The sequence below is a fragment of the Zophobas morio genome, unplaced genomic scaffold, assembly GCF_036711695.1.
Source record: "Zophobas morio isolate AGI-343-1 ecotype UQ-CSIRO unplaced genomic scaffold, CSIRO_AGI_Zmor_V1 ptg000012l, whole genome shotgun sequence".
Classification (NCBI taxonomy): domain Eukaryota; kingdom Metazoa; phylum Arthropoda; class Insecta; order Coleoptera; family Tenebrionidae; genus Zophobas; species Zophobas morio.
Window position 1 is genome coordinate 15,357,446 of NW_026972117.1, and position 25,877 is coordinate 15,383,322.

The following is a 25,877-nucleotide window of genomic DNA, read 5'->3' on the forward strand; positions in this document are numbered from 1 at the left end:
AAGCAGTGAATGTTATTTGTTACCAAGAGCATGGATGTCAATTTCTGACGTTTTGTGAAAATGATATGTAACTCAGTTGGAAGTAGGTTTTTCTGGAAGTATTTAAATGTTATATAAATATTTATTGTTGTAGGTATGATAATCGTGAAGTCGATTCTGTTAATGTATTTATTTGAAAATGTGGCACATGCTTGTAAAAAAACATTTGGTAAGTGGTATAAATTTTGTGTATGTAATGGGATAATTATACGTGTGTGCGATTCTCAAGCTGGGCTAGGCAAGTAATGTATTGTATTTTCAGAGAAAGTTCCCCGTGGAAAGCCAGATATTGCTAACTGGTAAAATAAAAAATCTATTGTTATGTCGATTTAACTGTCTATTTTATGTAGCGTGGCAGATGCTAAAAGTGCCGTGGAGCAGTACTTTTTGATAAGGAATGGGTTTACTCTAAGTTTAATATGGAGTGAAACAGGAGACGAAGAAGACATCGATCCGTACGATTATTATAATATACAAGTGGTGGCAGACAGATGGTCAGGTATGTGATAATAACGTAATTTTCATCTTTGTTCATTTATTGTCGTGAAATCTGGTGAAATTTTGTAAAAAAGTAATATGTATAAGCAAATACCTAGTTCTCTATAATTTCAAACCGAACAGTTTGTTTCTGACTGGTTTAAATCTTAGGTTGTACCGTTTTCCAAAACCGAATTCAATTCCTATTTTACAGAAAATAAAATAAGTCAGTGAAATGGCCCCAGTAGCAAGCAATATTTTTCTAATATTTATATAAGATTGATATAATATTAAATGTTGATTAGATATTACAAATATTTATATAATATTCATTTTATATTTATAAATTTATATATGAATTTCAACATATATTACATATTTATGAAATGTCTTTTTATCAAGATACCGAACAACAAAAATGAAAAAAAAGTACCATGTTGGGACAACTTGTAGGTAATTTATGTCATAGGGTTTTTATCGGAGCAATATTAAAAATTGATTTGAAAAAATACCACCTATTGTGAAATTGACACTATTCGAAATATCGTGTTGCATACTATTAATTGCTCATTAAAAAGTAATATTTTTTTTATTTTTGCGAACAAAAAATAATAATTTTATTCATCATTTTTGTAAAACTTACTTAAATTTGCGCTTGCTCTGCTGGAACGCGTTTGCGCAATGTGCAACATATACATATTTTCTGTTGTTGTTGGTGGTTCAAAAAGTATTTTCTGTAAGTTCATGGTGTTTGTTCTATTGTGAATTGTGATTATCGGTACTGCGATAAATTCAGAATAGTGTAGTAAATACCGTTTTGTCAAGAAAACAGTACTAATTCTACATAACCTCACTTCTACAAGCAATGCAGAAAATGCAATTTCTCAACACGTAAGTATATTTAAGAGGTTTAATATTCCTGAATATAAGCACATTATGAATGTAGAAACAAAATGATGAATGTCCGGGCGCAACCAAAAAAAAGAAGAAATCCAGTTAGAAATTGCGGGAGATACGCAGAAATTGAATGAATTGGTAAGCATTTATTATTCTTATTATTAACTCCTAGTATTTATAAACTAGTTAGTTTCAGACTGATAATAATGTTTATTTTCCAGGAAGAGAAGATGTAAAAAAACATGTAGGTACCTATGCAATTTTGAAGAAATTATTAATAATGAACCAAATTGCTTTCAAGTTTTCAGGGCAAGGAAAAAATAAGCTCTCTTTTAGTAAACTCACAATTAACAAGGCTACAATATGTAAAGTTATGTGATTTTTTAAAAATTACGAAATTTGTAAGTTAATTTAATTGTAGGTACCACACGGAAACGTCACAAAAACGCCACAACTGCTGAAATTTAAAAAATGGTAGGACCTCATTAAGCGCAGACAAAAGCAAGAGTGAATTCTCATCGAAAAAAACATGAGGTATGATTTTTTTTATTTTAATTAATTATATCGCTTTTCAATGAATCGGTTATAGAGCAAATAATTATTAAATAAATATTTCTGTATAACGATTGAAATGTAGCAGAACATTGTTATTTCCATTGACAATGTATTTTTATTTCATTGTAAGTTGGCAGTGTATTTTTATGTTTAAAAAATTTATATTGTGTTTCACATCAGGTGATTTTTTAAATTTCTGCCCATGAAGCTTATGCCAGCAGTTTCAGTTTCACTGCTGACATAAGCAGTGAAACTGAAAAAAAAAGCAGAAATTAAAAAAAAATCACCCGGTACAAATTTTCAACGAATTGGTTCTAGGACAAATTATTTTTAAATGTATAAATATTGCCGCAACGTTTCAAATACACTGTTATTTCCAGTGACAATGTATTTTTGTATTTAATAAATATTATATTGTATTCCATACAAGTTTTTTTTTATATCCATACCCCCTTTCATATGAAGAACATTTATTAAATGTTCTGAACTAAATAAGTATTAAACATTGAAAATAAATATATATTCAATATTTAAAACCAATATTGATTTTTTAAAAAAAAATCTGTCGTTACCCATATTATTTAAATGTTAGAACTTCAATATTGATTACATATAAAATGTTACTGGGGGGAGAAAGGAGATGGGGGGGTAGTTTTTTCTACAGAGTCTTATAAGCAACCAGTAGTCCTGCTCACCCACCCTTTCTTCATTTTAGTGACTATTCTTGATATTTTTCAGTCTTCTCTTAGCAAATACTAGCCCCGCCTACCCACCCTCTATTTTTTTAAAGGGTATATTATTTGCCAAAATCAGTCGTATCTTAAGAAGTATACTAGCCCCGCTCACCCGCCCTTTAGTTTCTTATAGGCTATGTCATTTGCCGAAGTAAGTTTTATCTTAGCAAGTACTTTATAGTACCAGAAATATTAAAGTGACCTTCGCAAGAAACATGTGCTTAGAAATATAGAAAATTCAGATTTTAGAACAACATGGACAGAAAAAACGGATAATATTTAGGTCGAAAAAATGCAAAAAAGGCACTCAATCAAAAATACAGCAAATGGGCGAACACGGATTTTTTCAGTTTTTCTCCGATTGTCTTGGATTTTTCGTTTTCTATCGTTTTCATCGTATTTGTTCTAGAATTCTTTTCAATTCTCTTGGATTTTTTCGTATTCTGTAGGAATTTTTCGGATTCTTGCAGATTCTCTCGAATTTTCTCCGATTATCTTGGATTTTTCGTATTCCCTTGTACCTATTCATCCGTATTCTCTCATATTCTCTCGAATTTTTCAAGGTTCGCTCGAATCTTCACAAATTCTCTCCGATTTTCTTAGATTTCTTCGTTTATTCTCGGATTCTTTCGGATCCTCTCGGATTTTTACGTTTTCGTTTGGGGATTCTGTTGGATTCTCTTGAATTCTCGTGGGTTTTTTCGTATTATTTTGTATTTTTCCGCATTCTCTCCGATTTTCCCAAATTCCCTCCGTATTCTCCCGTATTTTTTCGCATTCTTTTGGAGTCTCTCGGATTCCTTTAAATTCGTCCTGATTGTTTCGAATTCTTTCTGATTCTCTTGGATTTCTTCATATTCTAGTATTCTTCCGAATTCTTTCGGATTCCCTGCAGTTCTCTTGGACTATTCTAATTCTCTCATTTTTTTCTTTGTTTTTTCGTTTTTATTTTTAAGTATTTCCACGGATTCTCCTGGATTCTGTCGGATTTTCCAGAATTCTCTCCGATTCTCTTTGATTTCTTCGTATTATTGCGTCTTCTTTCGAATTTTTTCGGATGTTATCGGATTCTCCTGGAATATCTCGGATTTTTTTCGGATTGTTCTAGATTCTGTCGGATTCTCTCGAATTATCTCGGATCCTCTTGGATTTTTTCGTATTTTCCAGTATTCTTGTGTATTTATTCAGATTCTCTCGGATTTTTTTGGATTCTGTCGGATAAAAAAAATCATCAGAATTATATTTTGCATTTTTTCTTAATATACGTAGTCGTTTTTTCAGAACAAGAAACTTAGAACATGGTTAAAATGGTACATTTTTGCAAGGAAATATGGATTTTGCTAGTAGCTGCGAAAATAAGACTGATTTTGGCAATGACATACCCTGTAAGAAAGTAAAGGGCGGGTGGGTGGGGCTGGTACTTGTAAAGATGAGATTGACTATGGCAAATGATATACCCTTTAAGAAAATAGAGGGTGGGTGGGCGGGGAAAGTTGTAGGAGGGCAACCCATTTACCCAAACTCAACTGTTACCTTGATTCTTCAGTTGGAGTGGAATACTGCGGGGTGTATTAACTATCAATTTATCAATTTCTACAAGGTCTTTTATAAGCAAGCAATAGCTTTACAACTGCCATCTCAGAGCCGATAACATCAGTAATCGAAACAGAATAGGGGTGGGTGGGTGGGGCAATTTCTGACTTTGTTGTAAATCTCAGGTTGTACCGTTTTTCAAAACAGAATTCAATTTCTATTTTACAGGAAATAAAATAAGTCAGTGAAATGGAGAAAGGAGATGGGGGGGTAGCCTTGCTCACCCACCTCTTCTTCATTCTAGTGACTACTCATGATATTGTTCGGTCTTCTCTTAGCAAATACTAGTTCCGCCCACCCACCCTCTATTTTTTTAAAGGGTATATTATTTGCCAAAATCAGTCGTATCTTATGAAGTAAACTAGCAACGCCCACGCGCCCTTTATTTTCTTATAAGCTATGTCATTTGCCAAAGTCAGTCTTATCTTAGCAAGTACTTTATAGTACCGGAAATATTAAAGTGACATGTGCTTAGGCATATAGAAATTTCAGATTTTAGAATAATATAGACAGAAAAAATGCAAAAAAGGCACTCATAATCAAAAATACACAAATGGGCAAAACACTGATTTTTTCGGTTTTCCTCCGATTGTCTTGGATTTTTTGTTTTCTATCGTTTTCTTCTGTATTTGTTCTAGAATTCTTTTCAATTCTCTTGGATTTTTTCGTATTCTGTCGCTCATATTTTAACCTGTTTCTTTCTTAATATTCGTAATCTTCTTTCCACAACAAGAAACTTAAAATATAGCCAAGATATTAAAAAAAAAGTAAAATATAAGCCCCGCCCACCCCCCCTCATCTCAATTTCGATTCATTTTTCATTCATTGTCAGACCTAGGGGTGGAGCGTAATTGCAAAATCGATATTTCCCTACAAAAATTTACCATTTTAAACATGCTTTGAGTTTCTTGTTGTGCAAAGATGACTACGTATATTAAGAAAAAAAAAGTTAAAATATAAACCCCACCCACCCACCCTATCTCAATTGTGATGAATTTTTAATTCGTTGTCAGACAGATGGGCGGAGATGCAAAACGATATTTCCGTACAAAAATTTATCATTTCAAATATGTTTTAAGTTTCTTATGGTGAACAAATGAATACCCACCCTGTCTCAATTGTGACGAATTTTTTTCATTCTTCGTAAGCCGGGGGGCGGAGCTTATTTGCAAAATCCTTATTTTTCTACGAACAAATTTTTTCACGACTTTCACTTTGATTTCCTCGATTTCATACAAATTTTTTTTATTTTTTCATTTCCTTTATTTTTTTTAATGTTTCTTTACATTCTATTACTTTTCGTTTATTCAGTTTTCGTATTTTTAAAATATTCAATTTTGCAAGATTTCTAGTTGTCCGATTTTCCGATTTCTTTAAATTTCAATATCCCGATTTTGCAACACATATTCCATTTTTTCGATTTTTGAATTTTTCGTTCCTTCAGTTTTTCAAGTTCTTCCAATTTTTAGTTTTCAAACGTTTCATTTTTACATTTTCGCTTTTTCATTTTTGATTCTTTTTGATTTTTCAAGTTCTATTCAATCAATCTTTAGTTCTTCGATTTTTAAGAAAAAATAAAGATTGAATAGATTCGAAAACCCAAAAATTGTAAAATCGAAAAATTACAGAATCGTCAAAATTGTAAAATGGGAAAACTGTAACATTGAAAGACCGAAAAATTGAAAATGTAAGTATTGAGAAATTAAAAATCGAATCAATGAAATCGTTTTAAAATCCAATAAATGAAAAATGGAAACATTGTGAAATCGAAAAATTGAAAAAATGAAAATTTGTAAAATCGAAAAATTCAAAATGGAAGAAAAAAATCGAAAAAAGTTAATGAATCCATAAATTGTTAAACAGAAAAAAAGAAAAGAATCGAAAAATTGGTAACCCAAAAACTGTGAAATCGAAAAACCAAAAGATAAAAAAACTGAAAAATTAAATATCGAGAAATTGGGAAATTAAAAATCGGAAAATAAATTAATGAAAAAGTTTTAAAATTAATAACTGAAAAATAGAAAAAATCTAAAATTATAAAATTGAAAAAAGGGGCAAGATATAAGACTGAATTTGGAAAATGACATATTCTCTAAGAAAATAGAGGGCGGGTGGGCGGGGCTAGTACTTCCTAATATAAGATTGATTTTGGCAAATTTATATTATTATTATTATTATTATTATTGCAAACAGCAAGACAAATATCACCAACATGTTTTAAAATCACATTCAAAAGTGTGTCAAAAACTTGGCCCCTTTTATATCGTATATGTGCTTTGCGTGCAATTAAGCCAATTAAAAGAACAAAAAATAATTTAACGTAAAACCGGCGCCAGTTAATTAATCAACAATCAACAATGTTTCATAGTTATAAGTGACCCTAGTCGTACGTGTTCAAAATTTTATGACAGTTCATATTTTGTAGACCCAAGTGATTACGAAAACGGGCGCTCTCCAAACTCCTTTAACATCCAAAAATTCATGAATAGTAAAAGATCTATACTAGTTACTGCTTACGAGGGAACGGTAGGACTTTACCGATTACGAACTACATACACACCGTGTGATGTAAGTAAGAACTACATAGAAAAAAGTAATTTTATTTATTCTTGCAGATCTTTAAACAAAAACTCTCAGCCGTAACGAAGAACTGCTTTTTTTATATTAAACCTTTACCACCTATTGCAGTGATACGAGGGGGGGTTCACAGAGTAGTACCGGCAGATGAACAACTTGTTTTCCATGCCGATTATTCGATGGATTTGGATGAACGTTATAGGGAAATAAACACCCCACGTTCTTTGAGATTCAACTGGTCGTGCACGCAGACGATTGGTTCATTCTGTAGCAGATCATCTGTGAACGATAAGGCGTATTTTGAAGTACCAAAACAACATGTTTTGAAAGGTGACTTTATTAATGCGACGGTAGAAGTGACTTCAACACGATTTCAACGTAGCAGTACATTTCAAGTCGCAGAAGTGCGGCCTATGGCCATCCCTTTGACAATTGTGTAAGTACTTTGTGGCTTAAGTACCATGGGTGTGCAAAATTTGGTTGCAGATGTAGGAAAAATTGCCCTCCTGCGAGTGATGCACCAAATATCCAATCCATAACGTTTTTTCTCGCTCGTTGCCTGTCGAATTGTACTGAAACTGAAGAAAATAACCTTATTTGGGAAATCAAACCAGTGAAAGATGATCCTGGTTTCAAATTTGACTACGATCGTGATACCCAGTTTGGAAGGAATGGGCCTAAATTTATAATCAATAAAAACGTCCTTAAAGCGGGCACAGATTACTACATATCGGTGAGATTTAAGGATAGTACTGTGGGTCAAGCAAAAATGATTGTGAAATATGCGAAAATTCCACTGGTGACCAGTTGTGAAACCCAGCCATCATCAGGAATAAGTCTGCGGACGTGGTTCAGGCTTCGTTGTGAGGAACAACCACCCATTGACAAAAACAATTTCTATTACTTGTTTATAAACGAGGCATTGAGTAAGTGTGTCATTGATAAAGAACGGCACTAATTTGATTTTGCAGCTGAGTATGTAGTGGACGGTTACTACCCAGACGTATTTAGAATAAAATTCCTCTTGCCGCCTTCAAAAGGGCGTAAATTTGTAGTTAAAATTGTGGAAGGGAGCGGACCGGCCATATTTTTAAATGTAAATCCTGATGTGAGGGCAGCATCTGAGGGTAAAACAACAGCCGAAATTTTGGAGATCTACCAAAAATTCGTGAACGGCAGTCACGGTATGAGTGTTTCCCAGTTACTTTTGAGTAAGAAACCCGAGTTTAAAGAGGAAGGAATTAAGATATTTCAAGCTTTGGTCAACGAAGTAATCGCCAATGAACCTATAGACGAAACGTACGAATTTGTGAAAAACATCACTTATTCCGTTGTTAAAGATCTTCTGAAGGTGATTTTCCGTTTCAAAAGATTGCTTTTCTTTTTGAAATTTAGTTTTTTAGTCGCCACCAAATGACACGTTGCAGTTGGTCACTGTTAGCGAGTCTGTTACTAGAATGCTCGAATATCACGACCTGGCAAAATCAGACCCTTTACTCGCAAGATTTGCGTCAAAAGTGTGCAAGTATATGATAGACGCACACGCCGACGAGATAAAAAGACAGAAATTTCCACTGAATTCTGAAGCACAGTTTAACAGAGTCGGAACGTGTGTATTTTATTTTTGTTTTGTTATGTGATTTTATCAAGGTTTTCTAGCGTTTTGACCAAGTGTATGGAGGCCAACGTGCGAGAAAATTTCGATATTATTAGACCGGTGTCATTTAATATTACAGTACTTGATTTGGACGCGCCATCGGTAGATGGAGTAGTAGTTTCTGAATATTATCCCAATTACATTGATTTTGACGAGATGTATGGGAAACATTTGGACAACGTAAGTATAAATAGTTTGGTTGGGGATTAAACAAGTTTACAGTTCACGTAAAAACTTAATTTGGTGTTCAACTTTTTCCGTATATAAAGCTTAGATTTAAAGGGGTTGTAGAAGAAAAGTGGAGGATTTAACTTGATTATTACAGAAATTTACCATTTTAGGCATGTTTTAAGTTTCTTGTTGCCGAAATAAGTCTACACATATTAAGAAAAACAAGCTAAAATGTAGCCCCGCCCACCCGCCCTATCTCAATCGTAATGATTTTTTTTATTCGTCGTAAGCCAAGGGGGCGGAGCTTAACTGGAAAATCCTTATTTCTATGTGAGAAATTAACAATAAGTTTTTGAGTATCGTGTTGTTTAAAAAATACCATGTATGTTTAGGAAAAAATAAAGCCAAAGATTAGGCCCCACCCATACCCGACCCGATCTTAATTCTCAATTGTGATGCATTTTTTCATTCGTTGTCAGATCGAGGGGCGGATCTTAATTTATATTTTGCCTTTTTTTGGTAATGTACATAGTATTTTTTGAACAACACGATATTCAAAAACATATTTTTAATTTCTTGTAAAGAAATAAGTATTTTGCAGTTAAGCTTGGTTCACGGCAAATAAAAAAAATCATCAGAATTGAGATAGGGCGGGTGTGCGGGCTTACATTTTGCCTTTTTGTACGTGCCCCCCTAAAATTTGAACGTCTACAAACACACTGGACATTGCAAAATAGTAATTTTCAAAATTTAAAAAAATATCCGGAAATTTGTGTCATAATTATCAAAACTAATTTTTTTATTTCGCTCCATTTGTATAAAATGTAACAAAACATACATCTAAAGATGTGTCTTGGATGTATGATACGTTGCTGAAGTACTGATAAAAGCGGAGACCAAGTCATGCCTCATTTAGACGATTTGTTTACACCGTTGGCATGGAAACCGTGCGTTTAGTCGCGGTATTGGAATCTGGTCCTACTCGAACAGTGACCCTACCAGTAAGTCACATGATGTGCGGGATTTCATTTCCTTTCTGCGCGAGTGAAATCGTTTGATTAAAAAAAATGAACTCAGTTAAATATTTAATAAAAAATCGTCCTCTGTCTTAAGACGAAAAAATTTTAGTGAAAACTTTAGGAGAGCCACCCCCGATTTGTTAATAAAAAAAATGTTCATGACAAAACGAGAGATTTTCATAGATAAATAGAAAAAGGCAAAATGCAAGCCCCGCCCACCCACCCTATCTCAATTCTGATGATTTTTTTATTTGTCGTAAGCCGAGGGGCAGAGCTTAATTGTAAAATCGTTATTTTTCTATGAGAAATGACCGTGTGAAATATGTTCTTAAGTAATCGTGTTATACAAAGAAAACTAATGTATTAATTAAAAAAGAAAAACCAACAGAAGCCCCACCCATCCGTCTTAATCTCAATCGTGATGAATTTTTCGTTGACAGATCGAGGGGCGAAGCGTAATTGCAAAATCCATATTTCCTTACAAAATTTACCATTTTAAACGTGTTTTAAGTTTGTAGAAAAAAAAAATCACAATTGAGATGGGGTGGGCGGGCGGGGTTTATATTTTGCCTTTTTTTCTTAATGTACATATGTAGTATGCTTTGAACAACACGATACTCAAAAATATGTTTTTAATTTCTTGTAAAGAAAAAAGTATTTTCCAAGATATGACTGATTGTGGCAGATGACATACCCTCTAAGAAAATAGAGGGCGGGTAGGTGGGGCTAGTATTTTCCAAGATAAGGCTGATTTTGGCAGATTATGACATACCTTCTTGAAACATTGAAAAATCCCAAACTGGAATATATCTCAATTCTGATGATTTTTTTGTATTCGTTGTAAGCCGAGGGGCGGAGCTTAACTGTAAAATTCTTATTTCCTTACAAAAATTTACCATTTTAAACATGTATTAAGTTGTTTTGAAAAAATAGCTATGTATATCAAGAAAAAAAAGGCAAAGTATAAGCCCCGCCCACCCACCCTATCCCAATTCTGATGATTCTTTTTATTAGTCGTAAGCCGAGGGGCGGGGCTTAATTCTAAAATCCTTATTTTTCTACGAGAAATTACCATGTGAAATGTGTTCTTAAGCAATCGTGTAATACAAAAAAAATGTTTTAAATTTCTTGTTCCGAAAAGACGACCACGCATAGTAAGAAAAAGGGCAAAATATAAACCCCGCCCACCCGCCCTACCTCAATTGTGATGATTTTTTTTTAGTCTTCGAGAACCAAAGGAACGAAATTTAATTGCAAAATCCTTATTATTTCTCTAGATGAAATTACCATGTAAGATGTGTTGTTCAAAGAATACTATGTATCTTAAGAAAAAATTAAAGCCAAATATTAAGCTCCACCCATACCTGCCCTGATCTAAAGTAATGAAGTTTTCATTTGTTGGCAGTTCTAGGAGCGGAGCGTAATTGCAAAATCCATATTTCCTTACAAAATTTACCATTTTAAACGTGTTTTAAGTTTGCAGAAAGAAAAAAAATCAATTGAGATGGGGTAGGCGGGCGGGGTTTATATTTTAATTTTTTTTCTTTTTGTACATATGTAGTATTCTTTGAACAACACGATACTCAAAAATATGTTTTTAATTTCTTGTAAAGAAAAAAGTATTCCAAGATAAGACTGATTTTGGGAGATAACATACCCTCTAAGAAAATAAAGGGTGGGTGGGCGGGGCTAGTACTTTCGAAGATAAAACTGATTTTGGCAGATGACATACCCTCTAGGACAATAAAGGGTGGGTGGGCGGGGCTAGTACTTTCCAAAATAAGACTTATTTTGGCAGATGATATACCTTCTTGAAACATTGAAAAATCCCAAACTGAAATATATGTCCATTCTGATGATTTTTTTGTATTCGTTGTAAGCCGAGGGGCGGAGCTTAACTGTAAAATTCTTATTTCCTTACAAAAATTTACCATTTTAAACATGTATTAAGTTGTTTTGTAAAAATAGCTATGTATATCAAGAAAAAAAAGGCAAAATATAAGCCCCGCCCATTCACCCTATCCCAATTCTGATGATTCTTTTTATTCGTCGTAAGCGGAGGGGCGGAGCTTAATTCTAAAATCCTTATTTTTCTACGAGAAATTACCATGTGAAATGTGTTCTTAAGTAATCGTGTTATACAAAGAAAACCAAAAGAGAAGCCCCACCCCTCCGTTTCGATCTCAATCGTGATGAATTTTTCATTCGTTGTTAGACCAAGGGGCCGAGCATAATTGCAAAATCAATATTTCCCTATACAAATTTACCATTTTAAACATGTTTTAAATTTCTTGTTCTGAAAAGACGACTACGCGTAGTACGAAAAAAGGCAAAATATAAACCCCGCCCACCCGCCCTACCTCAATTGTGATGATTTTTTTTTTAATCTTCTAGAACCAAAGGAACGGAATTTAATTGCAAAATCCTTATTACTTCTCTAGGTGAAATTACCATGTAAGATGTGTTGTTCAAAGAATACTATATATCTTAAGAAAAAATTAAAGCCAAATATTAAGCTCCACCCATACCTGCCCTGATCTAAAGTAATGAAGTTTTCATTTGTTGGCAGATCTAGGAGCGGAGCGTAATTGCAAAATCCATATTTCCTTACAAAATTTACCATTTTAAACGTGTTTTAAGTTTGCAGGAATAAAAAAATCACAATTGAGATGGGGTGGGCGGGCGGGGTTTATATTTTGCCTTTTTTCTTAATGTACATATGTAGTATTCTTTGAACAACACGATACTCAAAACTATGTTTTTAATTTCTTGTAAAGAAAAAAGTATTCCAAGATAAGACTGATTTTGGGAGATGACGTACCCTCTAAGACAAGAAAGGGTGGGTGGGCGGGGCTAGTACTTTCGAAGATAAGACTGATTTTGGCAGATGACATACCCTCTAAGACAATAAAGGGTGGGCGGGCGGGGCTAGTACTTGCCAAGTTAAGACTGATATTGCCAAATAAAGTACCCTCTAGAGTTGGCTGATGGACTCGACTATAATAAAAATGTATTTATCGTCTACAAAAAAATTACTGAAGTTGGAGAGATCTGAACGTACTCTCTATATTCATACTCCAAGGGTGTATTTTTCAAAAATGTAGAGATTTATTATTTACTTTAACTGAACCCAAAGAACTTCACTAATTAAGACAATTTTAGATTTATTATTTCAATAAAGCCTAGGTAACTTGACTGAGATTCTTTCTTAATCACTTAAGTACTAAAATTGGAAAGATCTGAACGTGCTCGTTGCGCTCGTATTCTGAGGGCGTATTTTTCAAAAATCAAGACATTTATTATTTGCTATAATTGAACCCAAACAATTTCGCTACCACACTTTTTTAAATATTGATGAGGCTAAATGTGAAAAAAAAACGTTTATAATGCGAGCGGAGCGAGCATGTTCAGGTTTCATTTTAAAAAATAAAGTCTAAGAACATCTGAACATCTGTTTGTTTTTTTTGGTATTTTTTTAAATACATATACCTGAAAATTTATTACAGTTTACATTTGCAGTTTGATTTTAAAGGGTGGTTTGTCTTAAGTCATAAAGTCATAAACATTTAATAAACAGGTATATTCCGACTGAGCAAACAGTATTTCAAGTACAGACGGACTTATATTTTGCGTTTTTGTTTTAATGTGTGACTTCTTTTCACAACATGAAACTTAAAATATGTTTAAAATGGAAAATTTGTATAAGGAAATATCGATTTTGCAATTAGGTTCCGCCCCATAATTGCAAAATCCATATTTCCTTACAAAACTGTGTCATTTTAACCATGTATTAAGTTTCTTGTTGTAAAAAGATGGCTATGTATATAGAGAAAAAAAAAGGCAAAATACAATGTCACTTAAAATTTAAATCCTATGTATTAAAATATAATACATTAATTAAAATTACAAATTTAGCTCGTAATTAGTTTGACTGATGAAAATTTTCAAGGTTATTTTTCTGAAAGTGGATCAAATTTTAAATCTCATGAATGAGCTATTATATTTATAATTCTCGGGCAAGAATTTTTATGAAGTGTGGATAACGTAACAAGTAATAACTTAAGTCAAAACATTCATTACTTTTCTCTGCGTCGATATTTATATAGATAATCTCCAAAACTACTGGACCACTTGTTGTCAAATTTTATATCTATCTTAAGAATTACGTATGAACTGGAAAAGTTTAATCCCGATGTAATTTTCCGCTTTTCATTTTGATATCCAATCAGTTGAACGAGATTACAAACACCGTAATTGACTCCACTGCGAAAGCAGCGAAGTCCCTAGCACTGGCTACAGCTTCAGGAGAACACTTTGCAAAAACCTCGGGAAAATACTCAGCCACCCTTGTAGCTAAGGACGAAGGAGAACATTTAGCTGTAACTAAAATACAACTACTGGATGTAGTTTTAATACCGTCTCACGATTTCGATAACCAGGAACATAAGTTCGACATCATTGTAAACCACTATCCTACTAGTCAAATTTTCTGACTCCTTTAGCAAACTTTGCAGATGTCTAGTTGGTCTAAAGACATAATGTGGTGGAATTTAAAGCAGACTCGCGTATCAACAAACATTCTTAGCGTGCAGTTTTGGCATTCTTCTTGCAAGAAACGCATCAAGCGTTTCAAGTCTCCTGTGAACTTATTAATGAGCATGACCGCTTCAGACACCTTCAATGAAACCTTGATTGAAAGTAATGTTACCATTCCCGAAGAATATACTCTTATATCTGGTGAAAAATTAAATCCGTATATACGCATTCATAGGATTGGAATCATCGCACTGTCTGTTGTACATATCAAGTTTGAAAGAGTATCGTATTTGGATGTGTTTGACGTAAGTGGCTTGCGAGTGTCTGTAACAGTCTGGCAGGAATTTCTATAGGTAGTTGTTACGAAGTTTGAATTTCCATCTAGCAGCAATTTCGTTGTGAACGAAACGATCAATACTCAGGACGATAGCTATTACTTACGGATTATAAATTACGAAAAGTACGATATTTGGGGTTATTTGGCGATTTTGCCCAGTAAGCGGGATCTTTATCACAGTAGAGCGCGTGTGATGAAGTACAAAGTGACTTTTTTGACTTCATTTTGTCTGCGCTGGGAACGCAAAGATAAAGTGTGGAAGCCATCATGCAGAGTGAGTTAGCAATAAAGTGATGATTAAAATTTTCTTGTGGTTTTAGCCGGGGTTAGCGACTACTCTTAAAGTTATTAATTGTGAATGTCTACATTTCTCTGTTCTTGCGGGGTATTTGCAAAATGCGGAATCCTTGACACAGGAATTGTCACCGATTGAAATTTTACTGGATCTGGATTCTTGCTACATTATTTTTATTACTCTTTCTATAACGGTGGCAGTATATTGTATCCTACTCATTTTACTCGCTGTCAGGCAAAAAGTACTTACAATAGCTAGATTTTGCCTTCACTGATTTGTGTTTCTAACAGCCTCCAGTGTACTATTTAAGTGATAACTCGCAAGATGACTTGTATGCGTATTTGTTAATTGTTAGAACCGAGAACAGAAGGAATGCAGGTACTACATCGAACGTGATGGTAAGACTCAGCGGCACAAAAGGCTCGAGCGAGGTAGGTACTACATCAAGGGTTTTTCCTTCTAACGAAATATTTATAGCCACACGTACTCAATTACCCCGATCCGAAACTACGTTTGCTGCAAAAACAGGGTGAAGATATGTTTATGTTGACTACCCCAGAACATTTAGGAAAACTTCAAGGAATTGAAATTTGGTACGACTGCACCGGAGCAAGCCCTTCGTGGTACTTACTCATCTCCATTAACTTACGTGCGTCCAGACAACTATTTTTCAGGTACTGTAGAGATATCCTCGTTCACGATATGCAGAAAGACACACAATGGTACTTCAGAGTAAAAACTGACTTTAGTGTTACCAACGGAGTTGCCTATTTAGTATCATTTCCAACAGAATTCAGTGAACAAAGAAACATTTTTTCTCGCCTGAAAATCTGTACCCATTTCCACACGTGGGAACTGTGGGCGATGGAAAAAAATTTTTCTTTTACTGCAAGACTGACCGTTGTTTTTTCAAATATTGTGATGGTTTATACCATAGTGCTCGCGTTACAAGGTGTACCTGCTTTAGATCTGAGAGATAGTTTTGACGAATACCAGAGCTTCTATATTTCCAAAGATGCTTTGAACATAGCTGTAACCGCGGGCTCGTTGTCGTTTCTGATTCACATTATCATTGCCTGGATTTTTCGCATCTCGAGCAGTATGGAATTTTTTATTTGCAGAAGGAGGGTGGAACGTGTACTCGACTTCAGCATATTCTGCTGGTGAGTGTTGTGGTTTTAAATCGAAATACTGCAGTCAAAGCTTTCAGGATTGTACTTGGCTTGTTAGTTGCATTTTCTATAACGTCGCTGGTTTTTTTCGGATTTTGGGTGCCGTTCCACAGTAGTTTGGTTTGGCTGATTAGCTGTATCATGGCCATTTTCTTTGACGTAGTCGTGTTAGAAAACCTTTTTATTCTTGTGCAGGCATTCATCTGTAATTTTAGATTGGTAAAAGAGAAAAAAGTTATGGCTCGTTTTAATCGACGAATTTTTAGTCAATTTTTGTCGAAGGCGGCTACAATAAAATTGTGAAATTTGTGGAGAGTGAACGTCTGGAATTGCACACAAAATTTGGAACGACTTTATTACGACCATACATGAGTCACTTATACAGGCCGTTGAGAGCTATGCAGATTACTGTAAGTTATAGGAAGCTCAATTTTCATCTAGAATAACTTTTTTAGAAACGAAGAATAGTGGGAAACTTGAGGGCTGGTATTTACAATGATTTGGAAGACTTGGTCATGTATGGGATCTACAATATAATGTTGTACGTGGTAATTTTATTAAACAAAGGTGACCTCACCACAATCAGCAAAACTGAAGTAATTAGTATGATGGAGGGTCAACACACAAGAACTCTGTCTTTTTCCAAGATAAAATCTCTGCCTCAGTAAGTGTCACTCTTTAACAGGTTTAAATAGCGTGCGGTCGAAAATAAAATGAATTAAGGTTGGCGTGCCTGTCAAACTTTGTGTGGTACTACTGCCTTAGTCAGTACCACCATAACGTTCAACTAATTTTTTTTCGTACCACAACTGCGGTTGATATGACATTTATGAAGTGGTACCACCTGCACACACCTGTCACAGCTAACTCGTTTTGTTTTCGATGGAAGACAAAAATCGTTAATTCTTCCATTCTGGAGAGGCAAAAAAAGAAAAAGTATAAGCTATGACTAGGTGCACTTTCAGTAGGTTGAAGGTTGAAACTAGCTAACATTGCCGAAATTGACCGGTGGACTTCAACTCGTTCCTTTTTTTGTTAATTTTTGATTGAAAGTATTAAGTTGAAAAGCAATCAGTGCTCACATATAAAAATCCTTAACGTTGATCAATTTTGAGAATAAGGACCTTAATTATCATCAGTCAAATTAACAATATCCTGGGTCGTAGGAATGTGGGGTTTAATTTGTCTTTTAACACATACACGGAACTTGAGATGCCACCAAACCCACCTGATTTTGATGTTTACCGCATTTAAAGTCGATTTATAAACTTGTCCCTGACGTTGCCGTTGTAAGATAAACACGTAGCGAAGGTATGCGTTGTTTATATCATCCGCTGAAAGTTGGCATGCCGTTGGGGTGACGTTCGTGATGACCAACTTTTAACTTTCGCCGTTATGTTGCCGTTGACGTTGGGTTTTCAACCAATCAAATTGCGGTAGTGTGGAGTGTTTGAGTATCGTGTTGTTCAAAGAATACTATGTATATTAAGAAAAAAAAAGCAAAATATAATAGTATTCTTTGAACAACACATCTTTCATGGTAATTTCTTCTAGAGAAATAATAAGGATTTTGCAATTAAATTCCGTTCCTTTGGTTCTCGAAGATTAAAAAAAAATCATCACAATTGAGGTAGGGCGGGTGGACGGGGCTTATATTTTGCCTTTTTTCTTACTATGCGTGGTCGTCTTTTCAGAACAAGAATTTTAAAACATGTCTTACGATTGAGATCGAGACGGATGGGTGGGGCTTGTGTTTTGGTTTTCTTTGTATAACACGATTTCACATGGTAATTTCTCGTAGAAAAATAAGGATTTTAGAATTAAGCTCCGCCCCTCAGCTTACGACGAATAAAAAGAATCATCAGAATTGGGATAGGGTGGGTGGGCGGGGCTTATATTTTGCCTTCTTTTTCTTAATATACATAGCTATCTTTTCAAAACAACTTAATACATGTTTAAAATGGTAAATTTTTGTAAGGAAATAAGAATTTTACAGTTAAGCTCCGTCCCTCGGCTTACAACGAATACAAAAAATCATCAGAATTGAGATATGTTTCAGTTTGGGATTTTTCAATGTTTCCCTGCCACGATTTTTCGATGTATCGATCTTTTTCATTTTTACCAATTGTTTTCAATCTGTCAATTTCTCGATATTTAACTTCAATTCCATTTCGGTTTTTCAGCTTTTTGATTTTTCGATTTTCCAATTTTTCGTAATTTCAGTTTTGGATTTTTTAATTTCTCGATTTTTCAGTTTTTCGATTCTTAAATTTTTCGATTTTTTGATGTTTCGATTTCTTAATTTTTCGATTCTTCAATATTTCGATGTGTATTTTAATTTTCTGGTTGTTGATTTTTCAGTTTTTCGATTGTTCAATTTTTGACATTTCTAAATTGATTAATCGATTTTTAATTTTCCCATTTCATGGTTTATTGGTGTTTCGATGTTTCAGTTTTGGGATTTTTCAGTTGTTCCATTCTTCAATTTTTCTTCCATTTTTCAATATTTCGGTTGGGGATTTTTCAAAGTTTCCACGCCACGATTTTTCGATTTATCGTTTTTTTTTTATTTTTACCGATTTTTTTAAATGTCCAGTTTTCAACTTTTCAATTTTTCTCGATTTTTTTATGTTTCGGTTTCTCGATATTCGACTTCAATTTCATTTCGACTGTTCAGCTTTTTCATTTTTCGATTTTCCAGTTTTGGAATTTTTAATTTCTCGATTTTTCAGTTTTTCGATTCTTCAAATTTTCAAATTCTCGATTTCTTTATCTTTCGATTTCTCAATTTTCCTATTTGCAAAATATAAACCCCGCTCACCCGCCCTATCTCAATTGTATTTTTTTTTATTCACCGTGAATCAAGGGTGCGCAGTTTAAGTGGAAAATACTTATTTCTTCACAAGAAATTAAAAACATGTTTTTGACTATGGTGTTGTCCAAAGAATATGACGTATATTAAGAAAAAAATGCAAAATATAAACCCCGCCCACCCACCCCATCTCGATTGTGATGATTTTCTTTATTCTTAGAAACTCAAAACGCGTTTAAAATGAAAAATTTTTGTAAGGAAATATGGATTTTGCAATTTGGCTCCGCCCCTAGAACTGCCAACAAATGAAAACTTTATTACTATTTAGATCAGGGCAGGTATGGGTGGGTCTCGATTTCTCGATGTTTAACTTCAATTCCATTTCGGCTTTTCAGCTTTTTGATTTTTCTATTTTCCTATTTTTCGTAGTTTCAGTTTTGGATTTTTTAATTTCTCGATTTTTCAGTTTTTCGATTCTTCAATTTTCCGATTTTTTGATGTTTCGATTTCTCATATTTGGCTTTAATTTTTTCTTAAGATACACAGTATTCTTTCAACAACACATCTTACATGGTAATTTCTTCTAGAGAAATAATAAGAATTTTGCAATTAAATTCCGTTCCTTTGGTTCTCGAAGATTAAAAAAAAAATCATCACAATTGAGGTAGGGCGGGTGGGCGGGGCTTATATTTTGCATTTTTTCTTACTATGCGAGGTCGTCTTTTCAGCACAAAAAATTTAAAACGTGTATAAAATGTATAGGAAAATATTGATTTTGCAATTATGCTCGGTACCTTGGTCTGACAACGAATGAAAAATTCATCACGATTGAGATGGAGACGGATGGGTGGGGCTTCTCTTTTGGTTTTCTTTGTATAGCACGATTACTTAAGAACACATTTCACATGGTAATTTCTCGTAGTAGAATTAAGCCCCGCCCCTCGGCTTACGACGAATAAAAAGAATCATTAGAATTGGGATAGGGTGGGTGGGCGGGGCTTATATTTTGCCTTCTTTTTCTTAATATACCTAGCTATCTTTTCAAAACAACTTAATACATGTTTAAAATGGTAAATTTTTGTAAAGAAATAAGAATTTTACAGTTAGGCTCCGCCCCTCGGCTTACAACGAATACAAAAAAATCATCAGAATTGAGATATGTTTCAGTTTGGGATTTTTCAATGTTTCCCTGCCACGATTTTTCGATGTATCGATCTTTTTCATTTTTACCAATTGTTTTCAATCTTTCAATTTCTCGATATTTAACTTCAATTCCATTTCGGTTTTTCAGCTTTTTGATTTTTCGATTTTCCAATTTTTCGTAATTTCAGTTTTGGATTTTTTAATTTCTCGATTTTACAGTTTTTCGATTCTTTAATTTTTCGATTTTTTGATGTTTCGATTTCTAAATTTTTCGATTCTTCAATATTTCGATGTGTATTTTAATTTTCTGGTTGTTGATTTTTCAGTTTTTCGATTTTTCAATTTTTGACATTTCTAAATTGATTAATCGATTTTTAATTTTCCCATTTCATGGTTTCTTGGTGTTTCGATGTTTCAGTTTTGGGATTTTTCAGTTGTTCCATTCTTAAATTTTTCTTCCATTTTTCAATATTTCGGTTGGGGATTTTTCAAAGTTTCCACGCCACGATTTTTCGATTTATCGATTTTTTTATTTTTACCGATTTTTTTAATTTCCTGTTTTCAACTTTTCAATTTTTCTCGATTTTTTTATGTTTCGGTTTCTCGATATTCGACTTCTATTTCATTTCGACTTTTCAGCTTTTTGATTTTTCGATTCTCCAATTTTTCGTAATTACAGTTTTGGAATTTTTAATTTCTCGATTTTTCAGTTTTTCGATTCTTCAAATTTTGATTTTTTGATTCTTCAATTCTATTTTAATTTTTCAGTTTGTCGAATTTCCGATTTTTAAACTTTCGATTTCTCAATTTTTTGATATTAGTTTTGGGTTTTTTCAGTTTTTTTTTCTTCAATTTTTCGATTTTTCAATTTTTCAATTTTAATTTTTTCGATATTTCAGTATTGGGATTTTCCAATTTTTCGATTCTTCAGATTTTCAAATTCTCGATTTCTTTATTTTTCGATTTCTCAATTGTCCTATGTGCAAAATATAAACCCCACCCACCCGCCTTATCTCAATTGTATGTTTTTTAATTCACCGTGAACCAAGGGCGTGGAGCTTAACTGTAAAATACTTATTGCTTTACAAGAAATTAAAAACATGTTGTTGAGTATCGTGTTGTTCAAAGAATACGACGTATATTAAGGAAAAAAGGCAAAATATAAACCCCGCCCACCCACCCCATTTCGATTGTGATCATTTTTTTTTTCTTAGGAACTTAAAACACGTTTAAAATGGAAAATTTTTGTAAGGAAATATGGATTTTGCAATTAGGTTCCGCCCCTAGATCTGCCAACAAATGAAAACTTCATTACTATTTAGATCAGGGTAGGTATGGGTGGGGCCTAATCTTTAGCATAATTTTTTTCTTAATATACATGGTCTTCTTTAAACAACACGATACTCAAAAACTTGTTTTTAATTTCTCGTAGAGAATTAAGGATTTTGCAGTTAAGCTCCGCCTTCCTGGCTCACGACGAATAAAAAAAATCGTCATAATTGAGATAGGGCGGGTGGGTGGGGCTACATTTTGTCTTTTTTTTCTTAGTATCTGTATACTTATTTCGACAACAAGAAACTTAAAACACGTCTAAAATCGTAAATTTTTGTAATAATCAACTTAAATCCTCCACATTTCTTTTACAACCCCTTTAAATACGGCAAAAGTTGAATATCAAAATTACTGCAACGGGAACTTCAACGTCAACACCTAGTTTATAAATCCCACTGACAAGTCGGGAACGGCTGCTTGTATGCTATATTATACAATTCGGATTTAAAAAACCAAGGCGGATTTATAAACCACAAATATAGGAGTATATTATTTGATAAGATCTAAGATAATTAAATAGAATGTATCAAATTTCATTTTTTAACACAAATGCCTCCACTGATGCTTCTCGACATATGAACGTACTAAAGTCGAATAAGGTGTGAAATGTGTTGTGGTTAAGGTAACTTTTCTCATACTTATTGGCACTTTAGCACAACATAGTAAAATTATACATTTGAAATGGGAAATTGCCATTCCATAATATACACTTTACTAATTTTATCTGCTACTGATAATACTTTGTGTTTTAGAATATACCAGTATATCAATGAAACTTTAATTCCAACAATGCAACCTGTTACATGGTACGCGAATTATTCAATTCCGGACGCCGGACTTATGATAGACAATGCAAACAAATACATTGGTATCGCCAGACTGAGACAACATCGGATGGCCCCAGTCGATTGTGTAATCCCCGAACTGTTAAAATTCTTAAACACTACTTGCTGGCCAGAATTTACTATGGGTAATGCCGAATATCGAACGTTTGGCTACCAGTGGGGTAAATTTCACCCAAGTGACGAATATGATAGAATGAAAGATATATATTATTATCAGACTCAAAAGGAGACTGAAACTTTTTTAAATTGGGGTAGGTTTAAACAGTGTTACTTAATTTATAGCGAGCATTTCTTTGCTCTGTTTTCAGGAAGGATGGCTTCGTATCCAGGAGGAGGATATGTTTCATATCTAGGACGCCACTTTTATAATTCATACGCCAATTTCCTGAAACTGTGGAGAGGTTTCTGGGTGGATCACAAAACACGAGCTTTTTTTATTGAATTTTTGATGTACAATGCGAATTATAACGTATTTGTGGTGGTTTCGTTGTTGTACGAGTACAGCGCTACGGGATATGCTGCCAAAACTATACAGGTAAAATGTATTTTTTTACTCTCATTCGTTTCATTTTAAAAATAAATTTCATGGTCTACTAGACAACTTCTTTTATTCTAGGTGGACGTGATACGAATGCTGTTCGTCCAAAACGAAATGGAACACGCCACGATGGTTTTCTTCATTTTATTTAGCGTCTGGTTGACGCTGCTTATCCTGAAGTTGTTCTTCGACATTCTTAAGAACCTTGCAACTTTCTACAAAAAAGTATGGGTAATGATCGACTTTCTCATAATATTTGTGAGTGTTATCACTATATCCACATTTATACTCCGAATGCGGAGTGTAGGAGAGTACCTTGAAAAGTTGGAAGAAGTAAAGCACAATGAATTCGTGAGTTACTTCAATTTGTTGTATGCCGAAGGATTTCTCACACTATTTTCTGGGATTCTCGTCGGAGTAGCAACTATTCGTTTGTGGAAATTTCTGAGATTCGGAATATTTTTCAGAGTTATGGAACGCACTCTTTCGATAGCCGCGTTTCCTCTCTTATCTGTAACTTTCGCTTTTGCCATCATTTTAACAGGTTTTGGATTTTCGGGAATTCTGATTTTAGGAAATGAATACCCTGAACTGTCCTCATTTATAAAAATCGTTGCTACTCTTATTCAAATGGCCCTAAAGCCTGACCAATTCGACTTAAGCGATTATTTAGATTTCCAAATTTCGTATTGCTACTTTAGTTTTTACTTGGTGTGCATGCAAGTGATCCTACTTCTGTACATCACGGTGATCATTATGGCGTACGTAAAAGCTCAGTTGGAACTCTCAGTGTTACCAGACAGTTACACAGTTGGCGATTACATTCGAGAACGCATGGAATACCTCCCTGTACTAATAAAAACCAAACTACACCGTTTGAGAGCAGGAGAAAAAGAAGACCACATAGTAACCCCAAAAGCCGATGAATTTCGGTATGCGAACTGTGTTGGAATTGCCAAAAAACAGATCCAATCCATGCGATTCATCGTTTCTTGCGTGGTGAGAAACATGAGCCAATCAGCGCAAGAGCAAGATGAACTCACCGAGTACGAAGCAGAACTCATGCTCGGAGTTTGTCAGTCGTTTGTTCTGGGAAATCAGGAGCAAGACGAGTATGAACTATTTTTTAAGGGGCATTTCGAGAAAGAAAGAGTTCGTCTAATTGATGAAAAGCGAATTACAAAAGTTGCTGATTTTGTTAAGTTAATGTTCAAACAGAAATCTGACGAACCCACAACGTCAAGAAGTGATGTAACACTCATTCGCTGCGTCAGACTGATTCATCAGAAGAATAATATGCTAAGAAAGTGGAGTTTGCAGTTGAAGTTGATGTCTTTTACGTTTGATTCGATTGATCGGTTGTTACGTAATTTGAATTAGAAGTAAAGATTTTTTTCAATGTGTGTTTTTTTGCTGGGTAGTCTGAATTGAAGTTTGTGAGTGAATATACTTCGCGGATGCGCCGGGTTACTATATACACATTACAAAAACTTGGTAGGTTATCTCGATTTAAGTGCCTGGCCTTCCAAAAGTCTACCTGTCTCTAACACTTATCAACCTATAGACGTGAGAGTGAAACAGAAACTAAACTAAAAGATGTTTCCTACGAATTGCAATAACCGGATCACAGTGCCGACGGTCCAGACTTTTTTATTGCTCTGACTCCCGCTTATTGAATAAAACACTACATTTTATTTTGATTTTCGATGTTGTAATTCACATTTGGTTAATTATAACGTGTCTAGATCTAGGGGAGGCTTAGCATGCCCTAGCCTCCCTCTAACTACGGCCTTGTCTAGGAGTTACGAAATATCTAAAAAATATGAAAGTACCAAATTGTCCGATGGACTATTAGGTCATCCTCGATAAAAAAACAACTTGAAAGTGTTTGTTTATACATCGGAACAATGTCACGTAGAAATTAGTTTGATTTGAATTAGTTCGTCCCCTCAAAACAGACGATCAAAACTATTAAGTAGTAGGTAAGCTACAATCGACAAAACGTTTTGAATATCATTAATATAATTCTTATTAAATAAACACGTTTGTATTTTCACATTTTCGGGAAAAATGCAACGCAATGATGAAGTACGAGTAAAAACTCATTTCACATTTTGGGTGTTATTTATTCGGCAAAATTTTGAGATAACGTCATCAATTTTTTGGGAGGAATAAGCAGATTTATTTTGATTAACAATTTACCTTGCTTACAATGACTTTAAAACGTCTGCAAGATTTCAAAGCATTGAGTTTTGCAATTTTTGATTTATTCAATAAAGTAAATTGACCGATTTATTAATTTTTTCGAGTCATCCTGTATAACCAAATCTAAAAAATATGAATGCGATGATAAATTACAAGTATAAACTGATCATATTTTACCACGGAGGTAGAAGAGACTCTTCTACCTCCGTGTATTTTGCACATTTTAAATAGGATTTATTCGACAAAATTTTGAGATGACGTAATTAAATTTTTGGGGTTGATTGATTAAAAAGTTACAGTGCTGTGATAATCCAAACATCCCGCCTTAAATTGACATATGAAAAAAAAACTGAAACCCCGCGAACAATTCAAAAATTTGGCCTTGGTTGTGATCGCCTAACAAAATGGAACCTACGTTGTGTGCTTTTTTCTGTGGCGGAATGCGTTCATAATTATTTATCCCTTCATGCTCAGCTAAAAAAAAAACCTTGCTTAATTTTGAATGGAATCAAATTAAACGTTCTGAATCAATGCAAATATTTGAATATCACAAATTTAATAAAAACGAAAAAATCTGAATTTGAGTAACTGGATGCAAATACACAAGTTATTACGGACGTGTGGCGGCAAATTTAAAATTATGACAGTCAACAAGAGAACAAAATTTTAATAAAAGACTATGCAGCGGCACCAGAGCGCCATAAGAGTGTGGCGATCGAATTAGAACACAGCAGGATTACCCACAGGGGGCGTTGTAGCTCGACCGGAGTTTGGGGCCCCTGGTCGTGGCTGTTCTCCTACCCACGACGGTCATTCTAGCAAGCACCCCTCCATTACGAGCAGGCCCTTACGGTCGCAAACCCGTGGTTGGGTCTCAGCTATGGGGAGAAGCCGACAGCGTCACGTTATTTCGACCGCCCCTGACTTCCATTCAAATCTGCGT

The 25,877-nt window shown here is 34.2% G+C and overlaps 1 protein-coding gene and 1 long non-coding RNA gene across 3 annotated transcripts; both read left to right on the top strand.

Annotated features, from left to right (window-relative positions):
• Positions 1–32: 32 nt before the first annotated feature.
• On the top strand, positions 33–24,128 carry LOC135127878 (uncharacterized). Its single transcript, XM_064054542.1, has 23 exons — positions 33–82; positions 134–208; positions 302–338; positions 390–538; positions 6,721–6,863; positions 6,911–7,308; positions 7,359–7,798; positions 7,844–8,223; positions 8,276–8,481; positions 8,532–8,709; positions 13,949–14,179; positions 14,234–14,560; positions 14,609–14,866; positions 14,913–15,128; positions 15,178–15,318; positions 15,365–15,510; positions 15,562–16,050; positions 16,098–16,278; positions 16,326–16,469; positions 16,515–16,723; positions 22,099–22,442; positions 22,500–22,726; positions 22,808–24,128. The coding sequence occupies exons 1-23, from the start codon at positions 61–63 to the stop codon at positions 24,107–24,109; spliced, it is 6,243 nt and encodes a 2,080-aa protein (XP_063910612.1). The 5' UTR covers positions 33–60; the 3' UTR covers positions 24,110–24,128.
• Positions 1,109–2,446, top strand: LOC135128380 (uncharacterized). Of its 2 annotated transcripts, none has more exons than XR_010280382.1 (5): positions 1,109–1,407; positions 1,463–1,551; positions 1,635–1,657; positions 1,715–1,783; positions 1,835–2,446. It is a non-coding gene; the product is annotated as an uncharacterized LOC135128380 (long non-coding RNA). The 2 variants fall into 2 exon arrangements; XR_010280381.1 differs by having other exon boundaries at positions 1,114–1,407; positions 1,715–1,778; positions 1,835–2,443.
• Positions 24,129–25,877: the final 1,749 nt, after the last annotated feature.

Coding starts and splice junctions, on each gene's coding strand:
- LOC135127878 (XM_064054542.1), top strand. CDS start 61: ATGATATGTAACTCAGTTGGAA. Junction 209..301: donor TGCTTGTAAAAAAACATTTG/GTAAGTGGTATA, acceptor TTGTATTTTCAG/AGAAAGTTCCCCGTGGAAAG. Junction 6,864..6,910: donor CTACATACACACCGTGTGAT/GTAAGTAAGAAC, acceptor TTATTCTTGCAG/ATCTTTAAACAAAAACTCTC.